At 45.7% G+C, this 17,357-nt stretch overlaps 1 protein-coding gene across 7 annotated transcripts in view; it reads right to left on the minus strand.

The window, feature by feature from the left end:
- Positions 1–15,124: 15,124 nt before the first annotated feature.
- The window catches only part of WWC1 (WW and C2 domain containing 1), a 147,317-nt gene continuing 145,084 nt past the window's right edge, over positions 15,125–17,357 (minus strand). For all 7 annotated transcript variants that reach the window (XM_019799023.2, XM_034656760.1, XM_034656761.1 and 4 more), the window contains 2 exons: positions 16,869–16,990; positions 15,125–15,918 (listed from right to left, as the gene is read on the minus strand). In XM_019799023.2, the coding sequence (XP_019654582.2) occupies positions 15,852–15,918; positions 16,869–16,990 (189 nt within the window). In that variant the 3' untranslated portion in view covers positions 15,125–15,851. The remainder of the gene's footprint in view (positions 15,919–16,868; positions 16,991–17,357) is intronic.

Here is a 17,357-nt window from a genome sequence, read left to right on the forward strand (position 1 = left end):
GTTACTGTGGTGTCTCTCCCAATTGGGTGGGGGTCTCAGAATGTGGGGCAACGATTGGGTGGGGACTGGTGGTGCAGGTGGAGAAAGGATTCACCAAAGGCAGAACAAAGGAGATAGATGTTTACTGAATGTGCCACAAGGGAGCTGCAGGCAGGACAGCAAAGGAGAGACTGTCTGCAACAAGGCAGAGGCAGTGGGTAGGGGTTGTTTTTAAAGGGGGAAGATGAGGAGGTAAAGGGATGTATAGAATTTTCTCTATTTTGGTAACTGTGCCTGGTTGTAAGTAGCTCATTGGTCTGTTAAGGCCTATGGATATTTTGAGGTGGATCTGCCTGATGGGCCTGTCTGTATTCAGGTGGTTATGGTGGGGCCTTTTGCCTTGATCAAGTTTCCATTGCTCAAGCCTGTTTTCTAGAAGTGGCCTCTACAGTTACCCATCGATCTATCATAGCCACTAACTCAGGAAACAAAAGGGGAGGCCCTGGAGTGCTGCCTTGGCCAACTCCTCTGTCCCAGAGACTCTCAAGGGGGCTGAACAAATCAAAAGCACAGTTCATCTCCTGGCTGGGTTTGCCCAACTTCAGGCCAAACAAAACTCAGAGGAATTCATTGCAAGAGAAGCCAGTAACTCAAGAGATGCGGGTTTGGAAAAGACAAAGGGAGAAATTTATTTTGGGTGCCGGCAATCGGGGGAGGTGGCAGGCTCAAGCTTTAACAACCAACTTCTCCACCTGCAAGATGGACACCCAGAGTTTGGTAGGGAGAGGTTCAGGGGGGCATATGCAAGAGAGCAGATAGGGAGCACATGATCATGGGTGGGGGTTGGTATGTGTTCGGTGCCTGATCCTGGACAGGGAAAGGGATGGAATGTGGTCTTTTAGGCATTCCGTTGCTATCAGGGCTTTTCTGGCCCAGCCATTGGAATGTTCCAGTCATTGTAAAACATCTTTGTCAATGCCTCAAGAAAGTGCGATAAGGAATAAGCACGATGGGTTTTAGTTAGAGCATGAGTTAAGCAGTCTTGTCTATTTCTGGCTTTAACTGTTGGGGGTCTATAGTTGCACAAAAGGGCTAGCTGACAACTGTGTTTGGAGAAAGGGTTCTAAAAGAGGTAATTAAGTTAGGGGCTCCTGGGTGCCTCAGTTGGTTAAGTGTCTGCCTTCAGCTCAGGTCAAGATCTCAGGGTCCAGAGATGGAGCCCCACGTCAGGCTCCCTGTTCAGCAGGGAGCCTGCTTCTCCCTCTCCCTCTGCTGCTCCCCTCCATCCCCCACTTGTGCTCTCTGGCTCTATCCCTCTGTCAAATAAATAAATAAAAATCTTTTTTAAAAAAAGGTAATTAATTTAAATGAGGTCTGAAGGTGGGGCCTAATCCAATCTCACCCATGTCCTTATCAAAGGAGATGAGGACACACACACCCCACACACACCATGTGAAAACACAGGAAGAAGAATGACATTTACAAGCCAAGGAGAAAGGGCTCAGAAATGACCAACTTGCCTGCCAACACATTCACCTCGGTCTTCCCATCTCCAGAACTACAAGAAAATAAATTTCTGGTGTGTCACTCCCAATCTGTGCTACTTTGTTACGGCAGCCCTAGCAAACCGATACCCGAGGCTTTGGAGGTCCAATGCTTTCCTCAATGCAAGGTTCTATGGGAATTGGTGAGGGCGCCTACAGATTTTCTTGTGGCCAGGATGCAGTTAACATCTCTCAGCGTCTGGAACGTTAAGATGTGGAGTTTGTGTGCCTTGTTTTGTGTAACAAAGGCTATAGCTAAGTGGTGTCTTGGTAGCCAAAAAACAAACAAATAAACAAACCCAGGCCTTTGGTTTCATCTCCAGATTTCCAGTTGGAAATTGCAGGTGGAAGTTCTCCATTTGTTTGAAATCAGTCCATTGTCCCATTCTTTGGGCCTGCACATTTAGTTCTTTCCACACTCCTCTGATGATTAGTGTGGCTCTGGGAAAACAAGAGGCCTAGCTAAAAGAAATGGGGTTCTTTAAATCCAGGGAGGTGAGCCTGCCGCGTTTTGGAACAATTTTTCTTTCTTTCTTTCTTCTTTCTTTCTTTCTTTCTTTCTTTCTTTCTTTCTTTCTTTCTTTCTTTCTTTTTTTTCTTTTTTTTTTTTTTAAGATTTTATTTGGGAGAGTTCATGCGCAAGTGGGGAGGAACAGAGAAAGATGGAGAAGCAAACTCCCCGTTGAGCAGGAAGCCCAACATGGGGTTCTATCCTAGGACTCTGAGATCATGACCTGTGCCAAAGGCAGACACTTAACCAACTGAGCCACCCAGGCGCCCCCAAACCTTCTAAGAACGGTAGTCCCAGAAGTTGTAAATATCTAGTGAAATGGCAAAATCTTACTAAAATCAACCTAGAATTATAATGGCCATTACGGGGAACGGTCCAATTAGAGAAGATCATCTGTGCACTTGAAAGCAAGAGTTCCCAAACTAAACTCAATGGGAACTAATTGCATACGGAAGCCTCCAGAAGGTTCCAAATCTCCAAAATAGTTTTCAGAGATTCCTTGCCAAAAGAATGAAGAATTAAGGAGAGGAAAGTTACCTACAACCAGAGACTAGGAGACTGATGTGTAAGACTGACATTAACCCCTCCTGCTCCCATCTATCCTCCTTCACTCAGTGCGCATTCTAGTAATCCTCTGTCTGAATTGCCTTTCTCCTTGGAAGAGGGTTACTAAAATGGTTACCTTTTAACATAAGACCACCTGAGGCTACGTGCAATCCTTTTCAGGTATCTTTCTTTCACTCATTGGTCACGCCAAAAGAATTTCTTAAATCCAGGGAGAATCCTCAAATTTTTTGTAAATAGATTACCTCCTGAGCCCAGTCTAGAGAGAGAGGGGAAACTAAAATTTCATGTTGTTGCTTCCTTTTCAAATCCAATCTAATTGGTTATTGATCCTTTCTCTTTCAGGAATAGCTATTCCTGAGAGCCTCCTTGCTTATCTTATTTCACATCCTACGGACTTGCCTTTCTGCCTGCCTGGGACACGTAGGTTGTAGGTCCTTTCTCTGGCTGTATTTGGGAGTGACTCTAGATCTGGAGAAGATAGTATCAGTATCGTTTGCACCCTCTTTGAGGACACCTCTTGGGTCCATGAAGTCATTTAATACTGCCAGAAATATTTACTGTTTGTCCTGGCTGAATCCTGACAAGATATTTGAAAGAATTTAATGACTCTATGATCAGAAATCTGGCCAGATTGGAAGGTGATTCGGAGCCTGCTAGGAATTTCTTTAGGCATTCGGGGGGGTAAGATAAACGTCCCCAGAGGGAAAGGAAAGCACCCTCACTGAGGTGAATGGGTCTGTCAGTCCTTGATATCATGTAGGTGGCAACCCAATTCTTTGAGGAATTACAAACAGCTGTCCTTATTTTACAAGTCTAGTCTTTACAGGACCAGAGGTGTGGTTCCAGAAACAATTCCAAGTTCACCAGTCCTTTTGTCTAATCCCCAAATTTCCCTTATTTATCTCAAAAGATTGTAAGTATTATAAAAACTCTGTCCTTAAGTGAACAAAAGTCCTAGGAGAAGCTTGCTTTTTCCCCCAACCCCCATGGGTACCTTTGAGATATAAATAGTGTACCTAGAGTCTTTTCCAGAACTCTTATCTAAATCATCTCTTGGATATGCAAAATTTAGGGGGCAGTAATTCCTATCAAAAGAAAACAAGGGGGGAGGGGGGAGGAGGAAGTCATTTGGAACTTGACCTGTCAAGGGCAAATACAAACCTTTAAGTGTATTTTCCACAAATACTTTACAAAATTTTAGCTATCTGGACAGGTAAACTTAATCTATTCCATCTGCCAGTAAACAAGCTTAAATCCAGTTTGTAACTGGTAAGTTTGTATTAGCCTATCTATTTTATGACAGTAATTTAAACACAGACTTTTGCAGTGCGCCTGGGTGGCTCAGTTGGTTAAGTGGCTCCCTTCGGCCCTGGTCATGACCCCCGGGTCCTGGGATTGAGACCCGCATTGAGCCCCACATTGGGCTCCTTGCTCAGCAGGGAACCTGATTCTTCCTCTCGCTCTGCCTGCCACTATCCCTGCTTGTGCTCTCTCTCTCTTTCTGTCTCTCCCTCTCTGACAAATAAATAAAAACAAAATCTTTAAAAACAAAACAAAAAACAGACTTTTGCCATCCTGATGTCCTCGTACCGTGGCAACAGTCTGCTCCTGATTCAGAGAAAGTAAGATGGATAAACAGTGGCTGTGTATTAAACAGCTGGGGCTACTGGGAATCCAAGATGCTTCTTCCCTGACAAACTCCATTTTTCAGTGTTTGCATTCCTTCACCCACCACAGTACATTTAAGATGACTTGAATTATAAACAGACCTTGGCAGGGAAACTTCTATAAAACCGTGAAAACAGAGAACCCGAAATGTCTGATCTGTTAGGCCCATAATCCTGGAAAACCTATTTTTATTCCCAGAGGCCTCATCCTCCTCTGTCTGGACCCTTTGAACATCTGCAGCTGGACTTCATTCAGCTGTCACGTGGTGGGGGTTATCAATATGTTCTTGTATGGATGTTTTCTGAATGGGTTGGAGTCTCTACAGTGGCAAAGAAACTGAGAGAATGTGTTTCCCACTTGGGGTACCCAAGTGGCACCCACTTGGCACCCATCGAGGCACCCATGTCACTGGACAAATCATATGAGCCTTAATGAAGATCTTGCGCACTTCTTGGAATTAACGCTGTTTTATCATCCTCAGTCATCGGGCAAGGATGAGAGAGCTAGTGGTGTTACCAAACCATCACAGCCACTAACTCAGGAAATGAACAGGAAAACCCCGGCACTGCTACCACCTGCCTTATCCCAGGGAACCCCGAGGGGGCTGGACAAATCAAAGCCCAGCTCCTGGCTGGGTTTACCAACACTGTTGCTGAACAAACTCAGATAAACTCATTGTAAGAGAAGCCCGTAACTCGAGAGACGAGGGTTTGCAAAAGAGAAAGGTGGTGGCATCCAGGGGAGGTAGCAAGTTCAAGCCTGAACCACTGACCTCTCTCTTGACAAGATGGACACCTACAGTTTCATAGGAACAGGTTCAGGAGCTAAATGCAAGAGAGCAGGTAGGGAGCACGTGATCATGGGTTGAGGTCCGTCTGTGTTCAGTCTGTGACCACCCGCAGGATGTGGTCTTCTAGACATTCCATTGCTATCAGGGCTTTTCTGCTCTGGTGATTGGAATGTTGCAGCCATTGTCAAAGCCTTAAGAAAGTGCGATAAGGAATAACTATTGTGGTCCACTGTTGAGCAAAAGGACTCACTGACAATGGGATCCTCAAACTTAAAAAATTCTAAACTTGCCAAACCTACTGGACTTCCCCGACTCAAGGTATTGCCTTTAGTCTTGCTGACTATTTGAAGTTCCCCATTCTGGGGGCGCCTGGGTGGCACAGCGGTTAAGCGTCTGCCTTCGGCTCAGGGCGTGATCCCGGCGTTATGGGATCGAGTCCCACATCGGGCTCCTCTGCTATGAGCCTGCTTCTTCCTCTCCCACAACCCTGCTTGTGTATCCTCTCTTGCTGGCTGTCTCTATCTCTGTCGAATAAATAAATAAAATCTTAAAAAAAAAAAAAAAGACTACGTTGAAGTTCCCCATTCTGGAAACAAACTCACCCTGCATGAGGGTCCCTGGCAGACCAATGTCTGTTGGCATACAACCTTCTGCTGATCCCTTGTTATCTCATGCTGGTATGACCAGCTCAGTTGGTTAAGCGTCTCCCTTCAGCTCGGGGGAGCCTGCTTCTCCTTCTCCCTCTGCCTGCTGCTCCCCCTGCTTGTGCTCTCTCTCTGTCAAATAAATAAAATGTTAAAAAAAAAAAAAAAAGAAGACTTCTTGGATCCCAATTCAAAGGATCCTGTTGGTCATGAGGGCTTTACCTCCATTTTGACATCAAACTTTTTTTTCACTTATCAAAAACTAATTTATTTTTTTAATTTAAATTCAATTAGTTAACATATAATGTATTATTGGTTTCAGAAGTATAGGTTGTGATTCATCAGTCTTATATAATACCCAGTGCTCATTATATCACATGCCCTTGTCAATGTCCATCACCCGTGACCCCATCCTTTCACCCCTCCTCCCCTCCAGCAACCCTTAATGTTTTCCTATGATTAAGAGTCTCTTATGGGTTGTCTCTCTCTCTCTGGTTTTGTCTTGTTTCATTTTTTTGTCTCTTCCCTTATGATCCTCTATGCTGTTTCTTAAATTCCACATATCAGTGAGATATGACCATTGTCTTTCTCTGATTGACTTATTTCACTTAGCATAATACCCTTTAGTTCCATCCACGTCATTGCAAATGGCAAGGTTTCATTTTTTTTGGTGGCTGAGTAATATTTCATTGTATATATATACCACACCTTCTCTATCCACTCATCTGTCAATGGACATCTGGGCTCTTTCCATAGTTTGGCTGTTGTGGACATTGCTGCCATAAATATTGGGGTGAAGGTGCCCCTTCAGATCACTAAATTTGTATCTTTGGGGTAAATACCCAGTAGTGCAATTGCTGTTGACCTCAAACTTTCTTTTCTTTTTTTTTAATAATGNTTTTAAATAATAATTTTTTATTATGTTATGTCACCATACAGTACATCCTTAGTTTTTGATGTAATGTTCCATGATTCATTATTTTCATATAACACCCAGTGCACCATGCAATATGTGCCCTGCTTAATACCCATCACCGGCCTATCCCAGTCCCCCACCCCCCTCCCCTCCAAAGCCCTCAGTTTGTTTCCCAGAGTCCATAGTCTCTCATGATTCATTCCCCCTTCTCTTTATCCCCCTTCATTCTTCCCTTCCTTCTCCTACCAATCTTCCTATTTCTTATGTTCCACAAATGAGTGAAACCATATGATACTTGTCTTTCTCTGCTTGACTTATTTCACTTAGCATAATCTCCTCCAGTCCCGTCCATGTTGCTGCAAATGTTGGGTAGTCATTCTTCTTGATGGCTGAGTAATATTCCATTGTATATATGGACCACATCTTGTTAATCCAGTCATCTGTTGAAGGGCATCTTGGCTCCTTCCACGATTTAGCTATTGTGGACAATGCTGCTATGAACATTGGGGTGCATATGGCCCTTCTCTTCACTACATCTATATCTTTGGGGTAAATACCCAGTAGTGCAATTGCTGGATCATAGCGTAGCTCAATTTTTAACTTTTTAAGGGACCTCCACACTGTTTTCCAAAGTGGCTTTACCAACTTGCATTCCCAACTATGTAAGAGGGATCCCCCTTCTCCACATCCTCTCCAACATTTGTTGTCTTGCCTTGTCAATTTTTGCCATTCTAACTGGTGTAAGGTGGTATCTCAATGTGGTTTTGATTTGAATTTCCCTGATGGCTAATGATTTTGAACATTTTTTCATGTGTCTGTTAGTCATTTGTATATCTTCATTGGAAAAGTGTCTGTTCGTATCTTCTGCCCATTTTTGGATTTGATTATTTGTTTCTCGTGTATTGAGTTTGAAAAGTTCTTTGTAGATCTTGGATACCAGTCTTTTATCTGTAGTTTGCAAATATCTTCTCCCATTCCATGGGCTGCCTCTTAGTTTTTTAGACTGTTTCCTTGGCTGTGCAGAAGTTTTTTATCTTGATGAAGTCCCACAAGTTCATTTTTTTTGTTTCTCTTGCCTTTGGAGACATGTCATGAAAGAAGTTCCTGTGGCCAATGTTGAAGGGGTTACAGCCCTATGTTCTCCTCTATGATTCTGATGGATTCCTGTCTCACATCGAGGTCTTTCATCCATTTGGAGTTTATCTTTGTGTATGGTGTGAGAGAGTTGACTTCAAGCTTTCTAATTGATCAAGTTCTTTCCAGCTTTTTTGTTAACTCAGGCAAAAGACCCTACAGGCAAAGCATCCTGGGATGGGAACCAAAACTACCCATCAATCAGTAAGGACTGCCCTGAGCCAGCACGACTCTGCCTGTGAGGGACTTGACCTTCACTGCCCACCTGCACACACCCACCAACCTTTGTTCTACACTTTCTTTATATAAACCTGGAAGTATTTTCAGCACTTTAGAGACAGTCTTTGAACTCTAGCCTGCTGTCTTCCGGTGTTGGCCTCACTGAAATAAATTCCTTTCTTGTTTCACCACCATTTGTATCTCTGCCTTTGGATTTTGTCAGCGGCAAGGGTCAGACATGTTCTGTTTGGCACCCCCTGGAGTCAGGTGCTCTTGCACCCCTGTGCCCCAGCGGCAGTGCCAGTCTTAAACCTGGTGACTAGATATTCTGGAAATGTATAAGAGGAAGATGGCTCTGGAGCCGTTGGAAGGTACCTTACCAAGTGCTCTGGACGGCTGACATTGCTAGAGACCTCCGCATCAACTTGACGAGAAAGAGAAGTAGCTGACATCGAGATAGACTGCTTCCTGTTCATACTAAGTGAACATGAATCTTTCTCCTTTCCTTTCCTTTCCTCTGACATTCTCTTAGGAAAATAACACTCGCATCTGTATTTCCCACAACATCGCTAAGGACAGGAGACAGGTAACCTGGGATTTAGAACAATCTTTCATTTCAGGCTTAAAGAAAATCTAACTGCCCCTAATTTTTCACAAGCAGAATAAGAGATATCACTGGTCGACCCCCCTGAATTTACACTGTGGAGTTAGAAAGGACCTAGCAGGAGGCTTTCGGGATTCAGGATTCACTCCTTTTGGCAGGTCCCTATTTCCCTGGTTAGGGAAAAAGAAACTGAGGCTGTCATTCAAAACTTAACTCTTGAAACCATTGCATAATCTGCTGTTAAAGCAGTAGTTGCCCGACAAAGGTCCGTAGCCTCTCTGGCCAGGGTAGTTTTTGATAGGATAGCTCTTGATTACCTTTTAGCGGAGCAAGGAGGTGTCTGTGCTGTGCCTAACACCACCTGCTGTATCTGGGTTAACACTTCTGGGGAAGCTGAAACTCAGTTACTGAACAGCACTGAGCAAGCCACTTGGCTTAAAAGGCTGACTCCTGCAATGGGGTCTTTGATTGGTTTGGGTCTTGGGGACCATGGCTTCAAAGTACCCTCCAAATATTAGGAACTATCCTTCTTATAATCTGCCTGGTGCATTATATTCTCTCAAAAGTTTGTTTTTTTGTTTGTTTTTTAAAGGGAGAGACTGTGGGATGGGAGGGGTAGAGAGGATCTTAAGCAGGCTCCAGGCCCAGCCAGGGCAGAGCCCGCAGGGGCGGGGGGGCTCAATCTCCCTGAGACTGGAACATTGGAGAAGCAACGAGAATGACCGATTTAGATTTTAAGCCTGGAGTTGTGATCTGAGCGTATCACAGGGTTAAGCAAAAAATGTCATGACCGATGGATACCACACAAAGGAAGAAGAGAAACGGCAAGAGCTTCAGAGTGGTAGCCGACAGTGGCACTAATGCCTTAAATTTTGAGCACATCTCTCAGGCTGAGAGTCTAACCAAAAGGGGTAAATTGTTAAAAAGAAAACCGCAGACCCTAAATGGCATCACTTATGCCAAGTCACCAAGTTTAGACTTAATACCTAACCTAACTGCAGTTTCTATCTGCCCCAGAAATGTAGTCTTCCCGGGGAGGTCAGGAATTATTTAGCTAGCATCAGTGAGGTAATCGTCCACATGAGTCTCTCTATCCCCCAAAGGAGGAGGAGATAATCTGCACCATAAGACTCCCTGCCTTCCGTAAAGGGAAGTTGATCCTGCCTGAAACAATCCTTTTCTTTTGCTAGTAATTTCTTGCCCCACCTTCCTTCCCACAAAAACCTTCCATTTTGTACAACTTCTCAGAGCACCCTGGTACTTGCTTGATGGGATGCTGTGGATTCATGAATCACTTAGTAAGCCAATTAGATCCTCAAATTCACGCAGTTGCATTTTGCTTGATGAGGTCAATTATTTAAAGTGGAAACTACGAGACTAGCTAGTATTAATTGTAGATTCCAGAGGATGAAGGTGACTTCTATATCTTATGTCCTGTGGTAGCTGAGTTTTGTTTTTTTTTTTACAATGTGTGTTCTTTACTTACGTAATAATAGAAAACAAATTCTAAACTAAAAAAAGTGGACGCCAGGCTCCCATACGGAGGCTGTAGCTTTCTTCCCCTGGCGGTCATGAAAACCCCCTCACACACAGTGCCTTCTGCAGAGAGGGGATGCGCCTGAGGCAAGGCCCTGACCTGGTAGGAGGCACGTCCTCCCCATCCCGTGTGAAAGCCTCCGTGTCCCTTCCCTGTGGTTGGAGATGGTCCCTGCCTCTCCCTCCCGCTGGGCCGTCACGGGTCTGGGTTCGGTGTCAGTTACAGGATCTCAGCGTTCTTGTGTCACAGAGTCGAAGAATGAATCTTGAGGACACAAAAGGGTGACGAGACGTGAAAGTTTATTCAGTGAAGGTGAGTACAGAAAGGAAAGACAAAAGCTCTCTAGCATGAGAGGGGTCCTGAATGGGTTGCCACTGAGGGCTTTTACTGGCAGTCTTGTATTGAGAACTGACCAGGGAGCTTGTGGCCTTGAGATTCTTGGGCCGTCTTGGTTTGAGCGTGGACTGTTGACAACATCCTTAATGGATTACTTCTTTGAGGTCTGGTCATTTACTGTGATTACAATGTAGCTGCCAAAAAAATATACTCCCTGACATCCAGGGCCAGGTGGTCTGGTTTGTTCCCTTATCTCTGGTTTTGTACGCCTCAGCATTTCTCCACGTTTGGGATTTCTGTGAGCCTGGCCACGAGTGAGTCTAGTCAGGCGAGTCAAGGGCCTCCTATCTCTCCCTGCCTGTACCTTAACCCTTTCCTTACTCAACACCAACATTCACACCCACGTAGGAGGAAGACAGAGAAAGTTTGGGAGGTTCGGACTGGGCAGTTTCCCCATAACCTTCCCCAGCTTGGAAAAGCTCCCTTGGGACTCAGGGTTAAGAGGCAGAGGTGGGCATAGCTCAGCCCCAGACATCCCCCCAACCCCAACACTTTGTTGCTTCCCTCCTTCACCCACCTACTTGTTCAACTGTCACTGTTAACTAGGATGCAGTGGTAAACTACTCAAGTAAGAGGGCTGAAGACGATCAGCAGAAGGGAGGAAAGGGACAAAGCAGGAAGGGAATGTGCTCTGTTTTGCAGAACCAACAGTTGCAGCCAGGGAGTTGCCCTGTTTCACCTGACAATGAGCCAGTCTGAGTTGGATCAGAGCTGAGGACCTGCACAGAAGCCCCCCAACCCCGCCAAGTTGACCAGCCTGTTGAGAGGGTCAAAAACCACTGGAAAATATTCACCCAGGTTTATGCTACTTAGTAGGACTAGAATTAGAACTTTGGTCTTAGCCTAATTTATTCACCAAACAATTATCTGAGGACTGCTTTGGCCCTGGGGATTAAAATAGTGAACAAGATATGAATGATGCCTGCCCTTCCATCTCCAATACCTCATGAGCGGACAGCCAAAGCCAAAAAAACCAAATAGGTAAATAATGCAAGTGGTAAAAAGTACTGTGAAGCTTATGTCTCTTTGTTACTTCTGACTGGCTTCACAGATATTTTGCTTGTAAACTTAGGACTTACCATTGTCTTCTAAATAAATTTATTTAGTCCCAAGTGCCCTGGGAGGAGTCTTACTAATGGTGTAGGACAAGCTTTTAAATTTACTCATTCCCAAAGTTTAAAAAAAAAAAGAAAAAGAAAAAGAAAAAAAGGGACGCCTAGGTGGCTCAGTCAGTTAAATGTCTGCCTTCAGCTCAGGTCATGATCCCAAGTTCCTGGGATCGAGTCCCATGTTGGGCTCCCTGCTCAGTGGGAAGTCTGCTTCTCCCTCTCAAATGAATAAATAAAATCTTTAAGAAAAAATAAATTTACTTATTCCCAGAAGCATGTAGAATGTAACTAGAATATACTCCCCTGATAGAACATAACAACTTCCCTACCATTCATTAACAACTTAAAACTATTTGTTCAGTAACAACTAAGGTGTATTATCTCCCCGAATCTTCACGCCACTTGGTGAAGGTAGCGAACATGCTGAGAAGAAATGTCTGAGAGGCAATGTACGGTTTCGTGTGGAGCTCTGATCGTGCGTTTCGAAGCTGTAGGCAGTACTGGACCTACAGATACGCTCGTACACGCGTGAAAGGATGGATGTACAAAGACCAGTTAGACCCTGTGAAAGCAAGAGATTGGCTACTACATTAAAGTCCACCAATTAATCTATGGTACACCACTCAGTGGGATACTACACCGTGGTTAAAAAGAATGAAGTTGTTTGGGGCGCCTGGGGGGCTCAGTCAGTTAAGCGTCTGCCTTTGGCTCAGGTCATGATCCTGGGGTCCCAGAATCGAGCCCCACATCCGGCTCCCTGCTCAGCGGGGCGTCTGCTTCTCCCTCTGCCCTTCCTGCTGCTCATGTTCTCTCTCTCTCAAATAAATAAAATCTTCCAAAAAAAAAAAAAAGAATGAAGTTGTTTACAAATACCTTACTGAGAAACGGCAAGGTACAGGACAGTACATTTAATATGCATTTTGAGATGGAAAAAAGGAAACGCATATAAGGGTCCCTGGTCACTGTAGTGAGGTGTCTTGAGAGCACACTCTGGGTTTAATCCCAGTTCTACCACTCGCCATCTGTATGATGTCGGGCAGGTAACTCCTCTGAGCTGAGTCCTCACTGGTAACATAGGAATGATCATAATAGTACCAACTTCGTGGGGTTGTAATGAGGATGAAGTAAAAATAATTAAACGTTTAGAATACTGCCTAGGCCTACAGCGAGTGGAAGGATATGTGACTGCGGCCCTGGTGTACCCTTTGGATTTTGTGTGGTATCTAAATATTAGCTATTAACATAACACAACTAATTGTTACAGGAGAGGAATGATTTCAGGGTAAGTAACCTGACTTTCCCCCCAAAGAATGTAAACTGTATGTGTGGGTGTTAGCCATCCCTATCACTTCTCTACTCTGAGGGTGGCCTGGGGATATGTGGTGGGGCATGCACTGAGCTGGATCAGAGAGGTGTCCACAACTCACACCCCAAAGAACAGCCTTCAGTACTCTTGTTCCGCCCAGAATCTTCCTCTGCCCTGGTCAGGAAGGACAAAGAAGGGAGTAAACACATTTTCGGGGAAGACATTTGATCTCATTTATTCGTTCCACAAATATTTATCGAGGACCCACTCTGCCTCAGACTCAACAGAAAGCACGCAAACAAGGTCCGGGCTTTACGATCTTCTGTTTTAGAGGGAAGAGACAGAGGAGGGCATGTAACAAGATGACTGCAGAGGAACAGCGTGCTGAACAAACCGGGTCGTTGTGTCAGAGAGGGACATGGGGGAGGATAAGTTAGATAGGATGGCCCAGGGTCAGGGGGAGAGGTCTCTCCGAGGGAGAGGCTTGAACTGGGATCAGAATATTGATAATCGGAGAGCTGTAGGAAGACAGTGTGAAGACATGAAGGAAGAGTGGACTGGGTGGAAGGAACCAGAATTGTAAACACAGAATACAGACAAGAAAGGTGAAGGTGGCTGGAGTCTGATTAGCATGGGGAGAGTTAACTGGACAAATCTTATTAGCCTTCTCGGATGCAGGAAGCACAGAGATCGCCAATGTGCACATGGCAAAAGGCTTTGCGGTCAAAGGCAATCGTTGGTCTTGTGAATGGGTCAGAGCTGGTCAGTCTTTTCTCAGGCTAGTGTCCTAGTCACACCACCTTTCTCATGCCCTCCTGCAGACAAACCACAGGATATCATGGCCTCACTCTTCAAACACAAATGTTCAAATTCCTTTTTTTTGTAGATTTTATTTATTTACTTGAGAGAGATAGAGTGAGCAAGAGAGAGGGAAGGAGCAAGGGGAATGGCAGAGGGAGAGGGAGAAGCAGACTCCCCGCTGAGCAGGGAGCCTGACTCAGGGCTCGATCCTGGCACTCTGGGATCATGACCCGAGCTGACGGCAGATGCCCGCCCGACGGAGCCACCTAGGCGCCCCTCAAATTCCCTTTGAGTAGGGCCCACATGTGACCACAGTGCCATGAAACAGAAACCAGAACTGAAACACAAAAAACATGTTGGAGGCGATAGCGTTCGTGTCCTAACACTGGTCATTTCTTATCTGAGAGACCCAGAGCAGATCTTTCCACATTTCTGAAACTGCGTTTCCTGAAGATTCTGGAGAACACACATGCATGATTCTGAGTGAAATTTCTTGATCTGTTCTTCAGTTTCTCGCCGGGCAAACGACCGGATGTATTGCTGGCGTGCCAGTGAACTGTTTAGAGAATTCAATGCCATGGCGGACAGAAGGCCGCCTGCAAATGCTCTGTCAGCTGAAGTAACACTGAGACATACTGCTCCGGTGGGAGGATTTGCTCCACACAGCCTTTCCCACATACAAGGAGGGCGTTAGGCGCTCTGCTTCATAGAAGCTGATGCGGGTGTGTGAGGGGCTGAGCCTTGCTGGGAGAGCGGACCGCGGACGGAGGGGTGACTGGCTGAAAAAAATCCTACTGCATGACCTTCACGTTTTTATTAGCGCTCTTAAAAAAAAAAATTATTCATTTGAGATAGAGAGAGAGGAAGGCACAAGCAGGGAGAGAGGCAAAGGGGGAGGGAGAAGCAGGCTCCCTACTGAGCAGGGAGCCTGATATGGGGCTCGATTCTAGGACCCTGAGATCATGACCTGAGCCAAAGGCAGACACTTGATCGAGTGAGCCACCCAGGCACCCTTTATCATAAGCTCTCTTGTCCTGGTTCACCAGACAGACTACACCTAGAGAGAGGACGGAGGATTCAAACCCCGAGTCTATCCCTAGTTTCCCCATTTCTTATATCTGCTTCTGTCTGTGGGATTGATCCCAGAAACATGAACCATGGCTCCAGATAGCTTTGGGAAGAAAAAAATCCAGTTAAAGGCTGATTTCCTATTGTCTGCAACAGCCCCAGCTGGGCAGGGGTTTTAAATCCATTGAGCAAATGAGGGGTGATGCCCGCGAGAGAAAAACTGCCCCCTGGCCTGGAGACCAGTGGGGAGGAAATGGTGAGAAAGGGGAAGGTCAAAAATTAGGGAGACACAGATGAAGTGAGGGGTGGGGGAAAAAAGAGAGAGCAAAAATTCGTTCAGAAAGGCCACTTTATTGATGGAGATAAAACTGAAAGGAGCTCTCCACAGCCCTCCCTCACTCACTCAGTGGCTTCACTGGGCATCCGAGACTGGCGTGGGCAGGCCTGCCTCCAGCACAGGCTGGGCTGCTCGGCCAGCTCCGTGTTGCCTGCCCCACGTCAGGCGGCCACATACAAACACGTCACAGCTCATGAAGACTTGCAAATGCACCTCAGAATTCCCCAAATGATTCTGGACATTTTTTTTTAATATTGTACAAAATGTGTTAAGTAGGAAAGGTCAGCTGTGCTGTTGACACCGGCGGGACGTCCTTTTAGGATTACCGTCCCTGAAACATTACTTCTTATTGCAGTGAAACCTCTAGAAGGTAGAGCTGTACAAAAAAGAAAAAAAAAATCTAAACAATTTTAAGAAGAGCAGCAACACTGCTTTAGTTCATTTAAATTTTCTTTCTCAAAAATACATTCCTAAATATACAAACTATACAATCTTGTCATTTTAATGCTGGTTTTTGTTTTTGTTTTTTTTTTGTTTTTGTTTTTTTTAATAATAATAGAACCCAAACTAAAAAACAAAAAAACAGCTGTTCGTCTTCGAACCGACAAGAACGCTAGAGGACTTGTGACCAGTACCTTCATATAACACCACATAAATAACTTTAGCCACAGTCTATGTTCACAGCGTGGTCAGTGGAACAAAGGAAATACTTTTCTGGCGATTAGACATCGTCTGCAGAGAGGGTCGGGATATTCATCCGAGGCTGGGTGAAAAATGCCATCTTCTCCCTGCAAAAGAGGCCAGCCCTTCAGAGCAGGGTTTCCAACCTCCCTTTTGAGACATTACGGGCGGATCACCCTTTGTGGTGGGGGCTGCCCAGTGCATTGTGGGATGTTTAGCAGCATCCCTGGCCTCCAGCTGCTCGGTGCCAGTAGCAGTCCCCCCACCCCCACCCTTCCTTCCAGTTGGGACAACCAAAAAACGTCCCAAATGTGCCCAGGGTGCCCCAGTCATCCGTGGTCAAGAACCACTAGTTTAGGGACATTAGCAGGACCAGCCTGAGTTTAAAAGGGCCCTTGGGTCACTTGCAGTGTTCATTTGTTTGTTTTAGATTCCCAATTGGTTAAAAATTAAGAGGTGTCCAAACATAGTTATACAGATGACAGTATATTTTAAATGTTTCTATTCCAGAAAGGCATTTTTTTTTTTTTTTTTTGAGCACATATACAACCAGGAGTGCCTTATCTAGGAGGATATCATGAGTCTAAATGCAAGGGCCTCTGTGAATGGGAGGCCCCGGCCAAATGGCATTTGGGGCCCTCTTGAGATGTGCCTGGATCCAGGCAAGAAAGCACCTCCCTAAGACCCCAGCAGGCAGCAGGCAGAGTCAGGGAGGCCCAGCAAGCACTCGTCACCCCCAGGCTTATTTATCATTCAGCCAATCCTCCGTAATTACCGGTGATGGAGATGCTCAGCGGAAAGGCCGGAGCAGGTGGCTCATTCATTCAACAAGCGGATCTAACAAATTAGCTCACGTTGTGTGGGGACTGATAAAGACAGCTGAGAAAGCATGGTGGTGCTCACAGACCGCCTGGGACGGGGTGGCAGAGGACGCACACCTGCTACAGGGAGAGCCACTGCTCTGCTGGTGGAGGGAGCGCCGGCTGGGGTGAGACCCAGGTTGGGTGGGCTGCGTGTGAAAGCAAAAGGAGGGCTGGCCAGGTGCCCACCTGCTTACCTGAAGGACTGCACTTCCGGGGGCTCCTTACAGCTCTGGCCTCGAAGCCTGTGCACATCCTTGGCGGCTGCCCGCATCATCTTGTCTGTCTGGAGCTCACCCTTGTGCTCTGCTCGGTCCATCTGCAGGGCAAAGCAAACAGGGCTGTGAGGTGGCACGGAGTCCTCAGGGCCTCCAGAAAGGGGTCAGCCAATGACAACTTTCGGGCACAAATGAGGAGTCTACTGTAGTCAAAAGGTCTGAGGGTCACGGAATGGGCACGCTCACTCCTTCCTGTTCCATGGCAGGATGGACAGGTTTTTGGAGCCGGGGAACTGAGTATCTGGAGATGAGGGCTGCCTAGTGACATGTGTGCTACCTTTTTAACCCTCAGGGTCACCCAGAAAGACTTATTTTATAATTACTTCTATATTATAGATGAGGAAACGGAGGCTCAGGCAAGTTAAGAAATTTCTTTAACGTCAAACCACTAAGAAGCACTGGAAACCC

Source organism: Ailuropoda melanoleuca, chromosome 3 (genome assembly GCF_002007445.2).
Source record: "Ailuropoda melanoleuca isolate Jingjing chromosome 3, ASM200744v2, whole genome shotgun sequence".
In the NCBI taxonomy this organism is placed as follows: domain Eukaryota; kingdom Metazoa; phylum Chordata; class Mammalia; order Carnivora; family Ursidae; genus Ailuropoda; species Ailuropoda melanoleuca.